Source organism: Diceros bicornis, chromosome 7 (assembly GCF_020826845.1).
Source record: "Diceros bicornis minor isolate mBicDic1 chromosome 7, mDicBic1.mat.cur, whole genome shotgun sequence".
Taxonomy (NCBI): domain Eukaryota; kingdom Metazoa; phylum Chordata; class Mammalia; order Perissodactyla; family Rhinocerotidae; genus Diceros; species Diceros bicornis.
Window position 1 is genome coordinate 53730818 of NC_080746.1, and position 15660 is coordinate 53746477.

General features: G+C 36.9%; 1 protein-coding gene across 2 annotated transcripts in view; it reads left to right on the forward strand.

Annotated features, from left to right (window-relative positions):
- Window positions 1-13664, forward strand: part of RSF1 (remodeling and spacing factor 1) — a 148033-nt gene extending 134369 nt beyond the window's left edge. For both annotated transcript variants that reach the window (XM_058545533.1, XM_058545532.1), the window contains exons 12-16: window positions 3039-3106; window positions 4243-4450; window positions 6006-6226; window positions 8340-8528; window positions 11117-13664. In XM_058545533.1, coding sequence (XP_058401516.1) covers window positions 3039-3106; window positions 4243-4450; window positions 6006-6226; window positions 8340-8528; window positions 11117-11685 — 1255 coding nt within the window. In that variant the 3' untranslated portion in view covers window positions 11686-13664. The remainder of the gene's footprint in view (window positions 1-3038; window positions 3107-4242; window positions 4451-6005; window positions 6227-8339; window positions 8529-11116) is intronic.
- The last annotated feature ends 1996 nt before the right edge of the window (window positions 13665-15660 follow it).

Genomic DNA, 15660 nt, shown 5'->3' on the forward strand with positions numbered 1-15660 from the left:
TTTAAAAATTACAGTGATTATAGTTCTTTTCATGGTGGAAATACAGTAGTTTTTTCACATGGTGTTTGCAAAGGTTGTAGCATATCTTCAGACATTAACATTGCTGAAGTTGACAATAAAGCCATTTTTGTTGGGAATCAGCTACTTAAGGAAAATTAAAGTTTCATTTATTTTGGAGACTAGACCTAGACAGGTTGACTTTTTTTGTGTTTTGTTTGTTTATTTGGGAGGGGGGCTGACTAGAGATGTGATGGGCACACATTTGTAATGGTAGCAGGAAAAGATGTCAGTTTTCCTTTCTCAGAACTTAAAAAAAATAAACAAAGGTTAAAGGGGAAATATACTTCAAATAGAAATAGTTGCAACATATGACAAAGAGGTTAAAATCTTTAATACATAAAAAGCTCTTACAAATCAGTAAGAAAAGATGAACATACTGGCTGATAAAATGGGCAAAGGGCACAAACTAGTACTTGCAAAAGAAAAAGTTAAAATGACCAATAAATATGAAAATGTTTGGCCTTATTCAGTAGTCGAATTAAAATTAAAAGAACAAGAAAATAATTTTGTTTTTCCAAATTAGAAAAAAATCTGAATGATAAAATTCACTTCATTGTTGTATCATAAATTGCTACAACCCTTGAAGAACAATTTCTGTGCCCTTTAAGCCATCAACTTTATTTATAGCAAGAATACCAGAAACAAACCTATAGTCCAACAAAATCTCATTGGAACCATGGGGCGTCTCACCAAACAAAGGAAAAGATGGAGTTGTGATAAGATATTGAGGAAGGGTAGAGTTTAGATGAAATTTAAATAAAGCAAATGAAGAGTAAGGCACAGAGCAAAGCAGAGCTCTGTAAAGGGGTCGGTATCAGATCTGGACTGCGTAGCGCAGTCTTGTTTCCTTGAAAGCTATGAAGTTAAAGTAGATGTGTGGAGTGTTCTATCCAACCCTTTATCCAAAGCTCTCCATCTAGGATGTAGATCAAGGCTGTTTGTTTGTGTTAAAAGTGAGTTAGATCCTCCAGGCAAGAGTGGGGTGTTTCATTCTTACTGGTATAATTTCATATGTCCAAAGGTTCTGATGGTCTCTGTTTTTAGAAAACACAGTTTCTCAGTGAGAAAATAGTAGTCACTCAAGGAAATAGGTTGTTATGCTATTTTACGGCTGTAGCATGTCCTTGGGAAAAATACTGTTTTCTCTTAACACTGCATCTAGCTTTACCTGTATCTGTTATTCTAGTCTGGTGAATGGATGCACAGGTTTTTACTTAGAATTTATCTTAAGGAAAAGCTAAGCCGCAGCTATAAGGATGTTTTTCGTAGCATTGTTTATAATTGTGAAAAAATTGGAAGTAAAACTGTTTTAACTAAATTATGATACATCTGTAAGATAAGACACTATACAGCCATTAAAAATTATGTTGAGGGCCAGCGCCATGGCCTGGTGGTTGAGTTCAGCGCACTCTGCTTCGGTGGCCCAGGTTTGCTGGTTTGGATCCTGGGCATGGACCTACACCACTTGTCAGCCGTGCCATGGTGGCGACCCACATATAAAATAGAGGAAGATTGGCATAGATGTTAGCTCTGGGCTAATCTTCCTCTGAAGAAAAGAATGTTGTAGAAGAAGAGTTCTTAACCTGAAACTTGTGAATCCTCTGAAATTATGTAGAAAATTTTATATTTGTGTAGGTATATGTATATTTTCCTACAAAGGAAATCCATAGCTATAATAAGTTTCTCAACTCAAAAGGCAAAATATTTGGCTGTTAGTCTTAACTCTGTTGTTAATCCACTGTGTGGCTTTAATCCAAAGCTGTCTAATAGAGTTTACCGTGGTTATGGAAATGTTCTATTTCTTTGTTGTCCGGTATGGTAGCCAGTAGCCATATGTGGCTGTTGAGCACTTGAAATATGGCTACTGAGGAACAGAATTATTCATTTTAATTAATTTAAATATAAATAGCCACACAAGGTTAGCAATTACCATATTTAGCATAGTTTTAGACAAATCACTTGATCCTTTTGGTCACCTCAACTCTAAAATGAAAGGAGTTTTGCATGTGAAGAAATCTTAGGAATCATCTAATCTTGGCCCTTTTCTTTAAGTTGTGGGAAACAGCCCTTGTGAGAAAAAGTACATTTACCTAGTTCTAAAATTCTGACCATCTGTATATGAATTTCAGTAATAATATAATCTTCAATAACAATAATAATATAGTCCTCACACTTAATATTATTTCTAGAACACTCATTTTGTTCAACTTACTTTGCCTTGTCATTTGTGTAATTAGGGGTGGCAAACTGTGGCCTGTGGGCCAAATCCAGCTCACTGCCAGTTTATGTGTATAGCCCATGACCTAGGCGTGGTTTTTACATTTATGGTTGAAAAAAGAGGAAAGTTACATGAAATTCAAATCACAGTGTCCATAAATAAAGTTACATTGTGGGCTGGCCCCATGACATAGTGGTTAATTAAGTTCATCATGCTCCACTTCGGCAGCCTGAGTTCATGGGTTCAGATCCCGTTCATGGACCTACATCACTCATCAGCCATGCTGTGGCAGCGACCCACGTAGAAAGTAGAGGAAGATTGGCACAGATGTTAGCTCAGGGTGAATCTTCCTCAGCAAAAAAAAAAAACTTACATTGGAACACGGCCACATTGATTCTCTTATATTGTCTATGGCTACTTTTGCACCACAGTGGCAGCGTTGAGTAATTACAATGAGACTGTATAGTCTACAAAGCCTAGAATATTTACTCTCTGGCCCTTTACAAACGTATTTGTTGACGCCTGGTATAAGGTGATCTTTGAAAATGAAAACCAACAATTTATTAATTAGATACTGATTTATAAAACCCTATTTTACAAAAGAAATTGAGGTTAACAGGAGCTGGGTGCTGTAGTCCAAGTTACACAGTCCCGAAGTGGCAGAGAGCAGTTTCATGTCCAGACCTTTTTCACCTCAGAGGCAGCGCTCGTAACCCATCTGCCAGGACAGGCTGTAATGTGACTGTTGTATGTATTTTAGATTTGACGAGTTTGATGAAGCAATTGATGAAGCTATAGAAGATGATATCAAAGAGGCTGATGGAGGAGGTATGTGTTCATCATTCTCTCTTCTTCATGTAACTCACCCAATAAGTTAGCTAAAATGCCCCGATTCGAGCAGTGAGCATATTTTTTTATTCTCCCCAGCGTGTATCACGATCACTAATGATACTAACTGTCTGATATTCAAAGTATTTGGTGGACACAGTGTCAATGTATAGGCTCAGATCAATTTACTATTTTAAAAGTAGTTTTGTTTTAGGATCTAATTTAAAATGTAAATATTCCTCCCTAGATTAAAAAAAATTACTTCTGCTTCCAAGTGAAACTTTTCCTATTGTCTTTTTATTTGTAGATCACTACTGCTACAAAGTCTCAAAAATTATGGATAATCAGAATCTAAATGATTGCTTTAAATTAACCTTTTAAAAATCAGTTTGTTAATTTCATAGTCTTTAATAGGTGACATTAAAATGGAAGAATTTGAAGGTAATTAAAGAGCTGTATAGCGAATTACCAATGCTCCAATGTGGAGCGTTGTGGTTTCCATTTAGTTATTATGAAAACTCTGGAAAGGATTAATATAAGTAGGCTGTTTGTAGTGGAACTGAAGTCACTAGCTTTCCCAGACTTGTGTGCCTTATTTACATCTTTGCTGCTGAATTCTCACTTTTTCTGTCCTATAAACACAGTTTGTTTTTTTTTAAATGGATTGGCCTCTTTGTAAAGCCATGTCCAAAAGACAACTTTCAAGAAGAGATTCTTGAGTGACTGCTAATAGGTATGAGGTTTTTTTTGGGGGTGATGAAAATGTTCTGGAATTAGTGGTGATGGTTGCACAACTTTGTGACTACTGAAAACTCTGAATTATACACTTTAAAAGGGTGAATATTACGGTATGTGAATTATATTAAAATTAAAAAAAAATAGAAGTTCTCTACATGGTAAACTTCTGTTGAGAAGGATAGACGAATGCAGAAACTCTTAATGAGAGCGCTGTGAGCAGAAGTCTTAAGCAAACGGCTTGTTTGTAGGAAGAAAAGAAAGAAATCAAACGAAGAGCTGCTAAGCACAAATAAGGACAGTCTCTAGATATTAAAAGGAAGCTTTTAATAAATGTACAGTTGTCTCTCTCTCTCTTCTTCCCTCCCTCTCTTCCCCGCACCCCCCCACCCTGAACTCAGGAGTTGGCCGAGGAAAAGATATCTCCACCATCACGGGTCACCGTGGGAAAGACATCTCTACTATTTTGGATGAAGAAAGAAAAGAAAATAAACGACCCCAGAGGGCAGCTGCTGCTCGCCGGAAGAAACGCCGGCGACTAAACGATCTGGACAGTGACAGCAACCTGGATGAAGAGGAGAGTGAGGATGAATTCAAGATCAGCGATGGGTGCGTGGTCTCCAGTAGACCCCGTTCCCTAGATACAGGCTTAAGTAGGACTAGCAGCGAAGCAGTGGCTGTGCTGGCATGGAGCTTTTTTCCTTCATGCACATAGACAATCTCTTTTTATTTCCAGGATATTTAAAACAGATTCAAGAATGCTGATCCTGCGGGTTTTGTTTTCTTTTGTTTTTAGATTAAAACAAAGTAGGTTTATGGTTGTTTGTATTCAGAATTGTATTTAAATTTCATTAACTACAATTGAGCATTCGTTTGCTGTGTACCTCTGTGCTACCTTCTGCCACCATGTCCATGAGTAGTTCCCAGGCCCATGTGAGAAATAGACAAGTACAAGTAATTAGATACTATTTTCCGGTGACCCATAGAGGTTGGAGCTAAGGCAAGTAATCCAGTATGGAAGATCAGGAAGGGCTGCCCTGCAAAGCAGGTATTGAAACAATACCTCAGAATTTCTCCTCTCAGTTGTTAGAGGAAGAAACAAGCGTATGAACCACAAAAAGGTCATGCTACCTGATTGCTACTAAAATATCGGCAAAGCATAAGTTAGGGTACAGAAGAGAATCAGATCAGTCCAGGATGTCAGGGAAAGCCTCAGAGTGGAAATAAAGCTCGATCTGAAATTTAAGAATGAATAATTGGGCAGATCAATGAGGTTGAGATTAGGAGCAGGATGAGGAAAGAAGGTATTCTAAGCAGAGAAATCACATGAACAAGGCATCAAGGCATAAAAAAAATCATGGAATATTTAGGAAACGCCTGGTGTGTTCAGAGAGCAAGCATGTGGGGAAGAAGTAGAGTGCCGTGCTGGAGATGTGGCCAAGAGGTGAAAAGGAACCAGAGGATGCAGCATTTTGTTTGACATGTGTAGGAATTTGGACTCTGTCCTGAAGATGATGAAAATCCACTGAACAGTTTTAAACACCAGACTAATATGAGGTTTTTTTGTTTCAGAAAGATTTCCGTCCTGGCATTCATTTGGAGGATATATTGAGGGAGAAATGAGTCTATAGATTATAGAGACTATTTGAGGAATTGCTGTTGTAGTTTAGGTGGGAGATGAGAGCCTAAACAGAGAAGAGGGTCAGGTTTGAGATATTTAAGAAGTAGACTCAGGAGGAATTAGTAATTGATTAGATGTGAGAAAAGAAAAGAGAGAAATTAGGATAAATACCAGGTTACTGGATGGGTGATGGTACCAAACACCAGGCTAGGGAACAGAAGAGAGGAGTAGGTTAGGAAGTAGTGAGTTTGCTTTTGGATATGTTGAAATTTAAGGTACATGAGGGACATCCCAAGAGGCCAAAGCAATTTATGTATAAAAATAAGCATCAATTCATCTTCGTAACTCCTCCTAAGAAAAGGATAGGTGGCAAAACATTTCTTCATTTTATAAACAGGGAAATTGATACAATTATCCAGATATTTTACTTTAAACATTACTTAATGATTCACTGGAGTTGTTAGAATTTGAACTCAGAACTCTCAAAAATGGGTTCACGATTTTAAGTGTACTATCATAATTCATCTGGTTTCTCTTGGACAGATCTCAAGATGAGTTTGTTGTATCTGACGAAAACCCAGATGAAAGTGAAGAAGACCCACCATCTAACGATGACAGTGACACTGATTTCTGTAGCCGGAGACTGAGACGACATCCCTCCCGGCCAATGAGGCAAAGCAGGCGTTTGCGGAGAAAGACCCCAAAGAAAAAGTACTCCGATGATGATGAAGAGGAGGAGTCTGAGGAGAATAGTAGAGACTCTGGTAAAAATTATTTATATCTGCATCACACCAACTCAGTAAATTCTTATGACTTCTGGAGATGAGTTCTTTTTTTTTTTCTTTTTGGGGTAACGTTGGTTTATAACATTATGGAGTTGAGATCTTAAAATAAAATTCCATTCAATTGTAATATAAGCTTTCTGATAAAACTTTGAGTTCTATTCCTGTGACTCACTAGTAACTCCATTTTTCACAGAAAGCACATCTAAGAAAGTACAGATGGGTGGATTAACTTCATACCAAATTCATTGAGGATTGTGATGCATCCTTTTGGTGCCAAGTGTTTCCATGCCTAGATTTTATCTTCATAGTGTTTCTTGGGAATCATTCTCAGTGAGAGCTGAGAACCTTTTTCTCAGATGTCTAGCTATTGAAGAGAGAAGGATCACCAATTATCTCTAACATTTAGGTCATGATCAGTGATTCATAAGTTTTTGTAAATTAGCAGTGGTTGATGTTCTTGTAGCTTATGCTTATCTCTGTAAACTGAATAAATAGTGAATGGCACAGCAGCTAGAAGAACAGTTAGAGTGCTTTATGGAATTGGCAGATAGCTGTCATCTTACTGAGGAAGTGCCACAGACAAGAGTGTTATATCCCTGACTCTGGCCAGCCTTGTGGAGTTTTTTGTTTTGTTTATCTTTTTTTTTAAACCTTTAAGTAAAGACATCATGCTCCTTGATCAGTGATTACTTCCTAAGAACAAGGACATTTTCTTACCTAACCATAGTACAGTTATTAAAATCAGAAATTTTAACATATCTAATCAACAGTATACATTCAGATTTTATCAGGTGTCCCAATATTGACCTTTATATCAGTTTTTTTTCCCTAGTCCAGGATCCAGTCCAAAATTCCACACTGCATTTATTCATGTCTCCTTAGTCTCCTTTAATCTGGACTATTCCTCAAACTTTGTCTTTATTGACCTTGACATTTTTGAAGAATACACACTAGTTCATGAAATGTTCCTCAATTGGGGTTTTTCTGTTGCCTTGTGATTCGATTCAAGTTATACATTTCTGGCAGGAATATCACAGAGCTATTATGTATGTCCTCCAGATCTTTTTACTTGATTATTTTTCCCTTTGTAAGTGGTAAGTAATTTGTAGGAAGATATTTTGAGACTGTGTAGATATGCTGTTCCTTATCAGATGTTTCACCTGCTAGTTTAGCATTCATTATGATTTTGTAACTCCATCATTCCTTTTATATTTATTACTTGGCGTTTGGTAAGGAAGAGCTTTCTCTTCTCCCTCATATATTTCTTTATATCAGTACGTACTTGTGGATTCTTATTTTAGTCAGTGGATACAATATGTTACCATCGCTATTTAGGCTCAATCTGTCCCAGATTTGGCCAGTGGGGGACCCCTTCAAACTATGGGCTAGCCATTTTGAAATGTTTGAAATCCACTAGAGAACAAGGCTGGATGTGATAATTCAGTGGAATTTGTTAGCACTCCTGAAAAACTGCTCTGCCATAGTCTGATTCTGGTTATTGATCGGAGATGCCAAGAACAGTGCTATTGAGCTATGCTTTGCGAGTTTAAGTAGCCCTGTGTGCTATTTAGCAGATTTTAATTCCATATGGGAAAAAGCCAAAAATATAACTTGAATTCTGTACCTCTTTGAAACAGGCTCATCAGTTTTCTGTGGGTAGAGGGTTTAACCTCTGTAGTCCATTGTGAAGTTTTGACTGTAGCCGTACAGCTACATACATAATAACAGCAGATTATCATGAGGCAGAATAGTAACTATCCACCAAGAAGAGCAGGTGTGGCAGCCATGCAGCTGACTGGGTAGCTCTAGGTTGAATGAGATAAGGATTATATAAAACATCATTTAGTCTTGAGGATTGACTGCTAATATGATACATTTGTGAGGTTTGGCAGTAAAGACCCCCACAGATTTACTCATTATTGAAAAGAAAATAAGAGACTTATAAAAGTTATCATTTGTTTAAAAATTGTTATGACGGAACTCTCCTTAGTAGCTTTACATTTTTATAACCTAAGCTAACTGCATTTCCATTTAATAGACTTAAATTTTGTATTTGACTTCTGTTTCCTTCCTTTTTTAATTTTTTTTACAGAAAGTGATTTTAGCGATGATTTTAGTGATGATTTTGTAGAAACTCGGCGAAGGCGGTCAAGGAGGAACCAGAAAAGACAAATTAACTACAAAGAAGATTCAGAAAGTGATGGTTCCCAGAAGAGTTTACGACGTGGTAAAGAAATCAGACGAGTTCACAAACGCAGGCTTTCCAGTTCAGAGAGTGAAGGTAAGGAATAAATGTCCAATTTACAGAAGTTTGGACAAGGCAGGAATAGAAGTTATAAAGTGAACTCAGGATTATAATTCTGTACCATTTCTTAGAAATTCAATATAACCAGTAATATCTTGGAGATAAAACCCATTATTTTATGCCTCGTCTATAGTTTATAGTTGAATATAAACTATATTTATAGTTTAAATAAATGATACTTGGTAAAGTACTAATTTAGAAGGTCTCCATTGTAATAATTAAATTCTTCATTGAAACTAGAAGAGTCTCAGAAAATTGTGATCTGAGCAAACTTTCTCCCGCTTACTTATTATTCATGTTCCTCATTTCGAAATAACCTCCTATACCCTGAATAGCTGAACAGTTCCTAACCAAGGTGCCTACTGTCTCTGTCCACCTTGACAGTGAGCTTCAGTTGGTAACTGTTTTATTTCTTAATAGCTTTAGCTGTGCCCCATACCAGAAGTGCAGGAAGAGCTCTAACATATGAGTTTGTGATATCCATTTAGTCTTTGTCGTTATTCCAGAGTTTTCCAAGTTCATTTTAAATGACTCTAGCCCTCACCTTCCCCTTTTCTTTTTTATATATTTAATTCGTCTTTGTTATGATCTGTTTTGAGGATTGTTTGTTTTCATAGATCCTTGTCAATTAAGTTTGAGCCCAAGCCAGGAGAGAAAGGGAAAAAAAATATTTGGATATGAGAGGCTAAAGAAGAGAGGTGAACATCTGAGTGTGGATTTGTCTTCATGTGTCATTAAAGACAAACATAAATTCATTAATTCAACTATTAAAAACAAATACTAATTGAACTAGTCACTATTCTGTCACTGAGAATAGAACAGTGAACAAAATAGCCAAAAAACACGTAACTCCCTCATGTAAATCTTATTTTAGTTGAGGAGAGAGAGATAATAAACAAGATAACTAAGAGGAGATAAATGCTGTGGAGAAAAATAAAGGAGAAACGAGGGTTGGGAGAATAGTTGGAATTTCAGATAGGATACTAAAGGAATGCCTCACTAAGAAGACAACATTTAAGTGAAGACTTGAAAGAAATATTGGGTGTGTATCATGCAGTTATCTAAAAGAGGAGTAATACAGGCAGATGGAACAACAAATGTGAAGGCCTTGAGGCAAGTTTGTGCCTAGCATGTTCAAGGAACAAAAGTGAAGCCAGAATGTTCGGAGGAGTGAGTGAGGGGAAGAATACGAGATGAAGCAGAGGGATCAACAGAGGCCAGATCATGTAGAGCAATAGTCTGTGAACTACAACCCATTTCTTTGTGTAAATAAAGATTTTGTAAATGACGTATTATTGGAACACAGCTATGTCCATTTTTTTTTACGTCGTCTGTGGTTGCTTTCGGACAAAGTTGAGTAGTTGTAATAGAGATTGTAGGGCCTGCCCTTTACAAAAAAAATTTGCCAACCCCTGATGAGGAGCACCACTATCCAGTTAAATTTTCTTCAGTGATAGAAATGTGCTAGTCTCATATGGCTCTTGAGCACTTGAAATGTGGCTGGTGTGACTGAGGAACTGAATTTTAAATTTTTATTTAATTTTAATTAATTTAAATTTAACATAGCCACACATGATTAGTGGCTACCATATTGGATTGTGCAGTGGGCCACTGTATAGACTTTGGATGTTATTCTGTGTGAGATGAGAAATAATTGGAGGATTTTGAGCAAAGGAGTTATATGGCCTGACTTATGTTTTAATTTGCTATGGTAGCTCATTGGAATAAGCCAGGTGAGAGATGATGCGGGTGAGATTAGGGCAGTTACAGTAAAGGGGTGAAAAGTAGTCAAATTATGGATATATTTTGAAAGAAGACTCAAAGGATTTACTGTGGGGTTAGATGGGAGAAAGAAAGGAATCACGGATGACTGAGCAATTGGAAGAATAGAGTTGCTAATAACTAAGATGGTGGAGACCAGAGCAGCATGGTTTGAGGTGGAAGTTTAGGAGCTCATTCAGTTTGAGATGCCTGTTTAGAAGTCCAAGCATAGATATTGAGTAGGCAGTTTGATACATGAGTCTGGAATTTAGAGGTTGCCCAAAACAAATGTGAGAGTCATCAGCATAGCATATAGATGGTATGCAAAGTCATGAGACTAAGTGAGATCACCTAGATCTAAGTATAGACCAGGAAGAGAAGACGACATTTAAGGACATTTAATAACATGGGGTGAGAGTGCAGTGTTTCAGATGTCCAGTGTGGAGTGCTCAGTTCTAATCTTCTTTATCAGTATGTTTACATGATTTTGTAATTTGTGGACTAGTAGGAAGGGGTTTCTTAGTTTGTGACCCACCTATCTTCATTTAATTTAAGGATCTTCTTCAAGAAATCTGATTCTGCTGTTTCTGAAATCATAGGTAAAAGTGCACTATGAATCATATTGGGCATTGTTAGGGGACTGAGAAGAGAGAGAAATCAGGCCAGTTATTGAAGGGAAATATTTATGTACAAGCAAGACTGAAAGCAGGACGTAGGGGTGGAGTATAGGGAGGAGAAGGAGAATTACTTAAATCTGTTTATGGTTAACTATGCCAATGGCTTAAATGTGCTGTTTATTCTAGAGAGCTATATGTCCAAGAACTCTGAAGATGATGAGCTAGCTAAAGAATCAAAGCGGTCAGTTCGAAAGCGGGGTCGAAGCACAGATGAGTATTCAGAAGCAGATGAGGAGGAGGAAGAGGAAGGTAAACCATCCAGAAAACGGCTACACCGGATCGAGACAGACGAGGAGAGTTGTGACAATGCTCATGGAGATGCAGATCAGCCTGCCCATGACAGCCAGCCCAGGGTCCTGCCCTCAGAACAAGAGAGCACCAAGAAGCCCTATCGGATAGACAGTGATGAGGAAGAGGACTTTGAAAATGTTGGCAAGGTGGGGAGCCCATTGGACTATAGCTTAGTGGATTTACCTTCCACCAATGGACAAAGTCCTGGCAAAGCCATTGAGAACTTGATTGGCAAGACAACTGAGAAGCCTCAGACCCCCAAGGACAACAGTACAGCCAGTGCAAGCCTGGCCCCCAATGGGACAAGTGGTGGGCAGGAGGCAGGAGCACCGGAAGAGGAGGAAGATGAGCTTCTGAGAGTGACTGACCTTGTTGATTATGTCTGTAACAGTGAACAATTATAAGACTTTTTTTCCATTTTTGTGCTAATTTATTCCACGGTAGCTCTCACACCAGCGGGCCAGTTATTAAAAGCTGTTTTATTTTTCCTAGAAAACTCCACTACAGAATGACTTTTTAGAAGAAAAATTTCAACAAACCCTGAAGTCTTTCTGTGAAGTGACCAGTTTTGAACTTTGAAGATAAATAATTGCTGTAAATTCCTTTTGATTTTTTTTCCAAGTTCATGGTCCTTGGTAATTTCATTCATGGAAAAAAAATCTTATTATAATAACAACAAAGATTTGTATATTTTTGACTTTATATTTCCTGAGCTCTCCTGACTTTGTGAAAAAGGGTGGATAAGAATGCATTCCGACTCTGAGGGCCCAAAACAGAATTAGGGGTGGGAGAAAGCACTTGTGCTTTAGCTTTTTCATATTAAATATATATTATATTTAAACATTCATGGCATAGATGATGATGAACAGACTGTTTAAAAGTTCAAGTCTGTATTGTCGCAGTTTGAGAATTGTAGATAACATCATACGTAAGTCATTTAGTAACAGCTTTTATGAAATCAATTTGTTTACTATTGGAGATAACCACACTTAATAAAGAAGAGACCGAGAAAGTACCATCATAAAAAACTCTAACCTAAGTTTCTGTTATAGCAGAGTTTCTTGTTTAAAAAAAAAATCATCTGAAAAGCATTTGTACAGTAAAATGTATAATGAAGCTTTGACAACCAGATTGTGCTAGCAACAAATTTTTTAAAACAGCTTTATGCAGTGCTGATGAGGTGGCCTCTAATATACTATCATGGAGAGTTATTAGTGAAATGAGCGTGGTCTTTCTTAAGGCCCAGGTGCACTGTAAACTTTGCAGATTGTGTAACTCTTGTCTTCTGGCCACTTAATATTTCAATATCTGAAATATCATTTTGAAAGAAATACATCTATACAAAACTTGCATGAAGAGATGCTAAGCTGACAGTGGTATTTTAGCACATTTGAAGAAGGGGAAAGGATTTTCAGGTGAATTTTAACTGGTCTATTCTTGCCCTTAGTATCTACTTCAAATTGAAGTCTACAAACAAAGCAGTTCCTTTGGGAGGTTTTTAGTTGAGTTTTAGCATGTATGTGTGTGTATGTGTGTGTGTTATGTGTGTGTGTTGGAATTTCCTATCTGCCTGGATATATTAGCAGGGTTTGAATGTAGTTTTGGCCTTTGGCCATTAGACTTCTATTAAAATTCATAAATAGTCACACAACCAACAAAGAGTTGATTGAGAAACGCCAATGTACTTAATAGGCATGACATCCATTTCCAACATCTCAACACTTTAAAGAAAGATAAGCCCTTTGTTTCAAGAAAAAGGGGTTTGTAACTAATTAAATATCTAACATGTAATTGACACTAAAATATGAACTTTATCTTACTTAGTTTCTGTTACAGCTGTAAAATTTCAGGCAGAGCCATAAATAACATTGTACAAAGTGTAGCACTTGTGATTAAACCTTGCCTGTCAAATTCTGAAACCTTCAGCCATTACTTCTGTGAATACTTTTGCCCTGGGATTTGGGTTTTTCTGTTCCAGTGTTGTGTCTGTTGCCGGCAATGGACACACCATATCTGCTGCTGGCCCAAGGAACTTCATTGATTTTTCTTTCCAAATTAAGCATTATATGTGCTAGTCAGTGTATAGTAAAGCACTTCTCTTTTTTATTATTAAAAAGCTGGCATTAGACTTGCATTATAAATACCTCTCTAGAAACTTTATACTCCTTTTCCTTCCTCAACAGGTGTTGCCCTTAAATCTTATCTTTTGGCCTTGAAAGTTTATAGCTATTATTTTTCAGTTGTTGGTTCTTTTGTTTGTTTTGTTTCACTTTAGTTCTGTAGTACCTACCCATTAATATTTTTGCTTTGATTCTAGCAATGTATATGTATCTGTATAAAAAATAAAATAATGAAAGCAGCCTAAAAATAGGATGCACCAATAGCATGTGGTTCCAAGCAAGTTGTGATTTTTATTTTGAGACAATGTTCCACTGGAAGGGAGGGAAGGGCTTACATTCACAGACAGTAGAACAGGGCTGTGTAAGGAGCCACATTCACTTCCCAAGCCTCCTTTCTAGCTAGGTTCCATTTATTTGAAATTCAGTTAAGAATGTTAGCCTTTTTAACTATCTAAAACAGGCAGTAGAAGGATTCCTACTAGTGCAAGGTAAGTGGTTAGAATGTGCAGGTGGCCTATCCTGCCCCCAATCTCCCTCTACCATTTTAGTCCTGCAGCTGGATAAAGCCACTACTGGGTAGAAACTCCCATAAACCCTGTCTCTACCTCTGGACACACCAGCTCCTGCTTCCATCTGTTAGTTCTACTCTTCAGTTAAGCAAGTGATAAGAATGGGTAGATTATTTATTTTACAGGATGCCTAATGTGAAATAAGAAGTTCTTTTTACCCTTCTGCTACAAAGAGCAAAGGTAATCTCTTCCCTAGTAAAGCCTGAGTATTCCATTTAGCAAATGTCCCACTGACGTGGGCTTTGATACCACTTTTGCTGCCTGTTATTTACCAAACTTGAATTAAGTGTTTGTGAACTTTATAGTGAGTGTATCCCTTCTAACCTTACATTCTGATTAAACCAATTAATTATGCTTCATCTACAAAGAGCATGATCCAAGCAGTTGATACTTAGAAATTATTGTTATGCAGATAGATTAATCATGGGTGATCAAAGACAATTCTGCTGCTTGATGTTTAGATTCAGTCCCTCAATGAGTCCGTGTTTGCTGAAATATTAACTCTAAACATGTTTGGAAGAAGTTAAAACCAGAAATTTTAGGAAAAAGTAAATGTTCTGTATCCAAAGACGTAATTAAGTCGTTAGGAACCGGACAGAGTATAGGAAAGCAGCAGTTCATCTAGAGTTTAGAACATCTTGGATCCTTGTGATTAGAGTTTTAACCGTGGATTTAACTTCATAATAGCTGCTATATAATAGAGCCCTTTAATACTTTAAACCTCTTTTTTGAAATACAAGTTGGACTCCTAATATCAAACTCCACAGTCTAGCAAACGTATTAAGGGGAGATGTATTTTAGTACTCAGAATATTTGGTTTGCAATTTCTGTAAAGATTTGAAAAGTAGCCAAGTTTTCGTAAAGCAGAAGCTTCGAATTAAAATATGTGAAAAGAACTCAGACTGAAAATGTATGTTTTGGTTTTGTAGGCTTGTGCTGAGGAAATAGTGTTTAATATAAAACATTTTCCATTGTTGGCACATTACTAGAGAATGATGGCAGAGATATTTTCAAGAATATACCTAATATATTGACGTTGGGTTTCCTTGACACATCTTTTTCCAGTTGGTCAAGGTTGCAAACTCAGAGAATAAAGAGGAGTTTCATTTAGAATAACTTCATGTCTACTCATAATCTTTTTTTTAAAATGTGACCTTCCAAAGAATCAAGGACTTTGAATGCTAAAGAAGTTGTTGAAAAAAAAGATTTTTAAACAATTTAAAAAGGATATTAGAAACTCTAGTTGTCACTTTTCGGTTGATAGAACCCATCCCATAATATGCATTTGAGCAAAGTAACATATATTAAGAAAAATGTAGACATTTACTTATTATTTAGAGTTGAAATGGTGGGAAATGTTAGCTGTTTTTAAGTCGGATTGATGGAATTTCTTTTGTCACAAGGAATGCCTTTTTAGCTTATGTTCGTGGGGATAAGATGTTAACCATTTGCTAGTTCTACCGTACAACTGAAAGGAACCTATTGAACCTACACGTTTAATATTCAGAAAAAGTTGTGAACTCTGCCCTTCACCCACACAGTGGAACGGGTCCATGATTCATGGTGTTGCCTCACAGCTATAGAACAAGTATTCAACGACCCAGGTCTTTTTTTAATGGAATGAACATATTTATGTGTGTGTGTATATATATAAATTAATATGTATATACATACTTTAGATGTTAGAAGA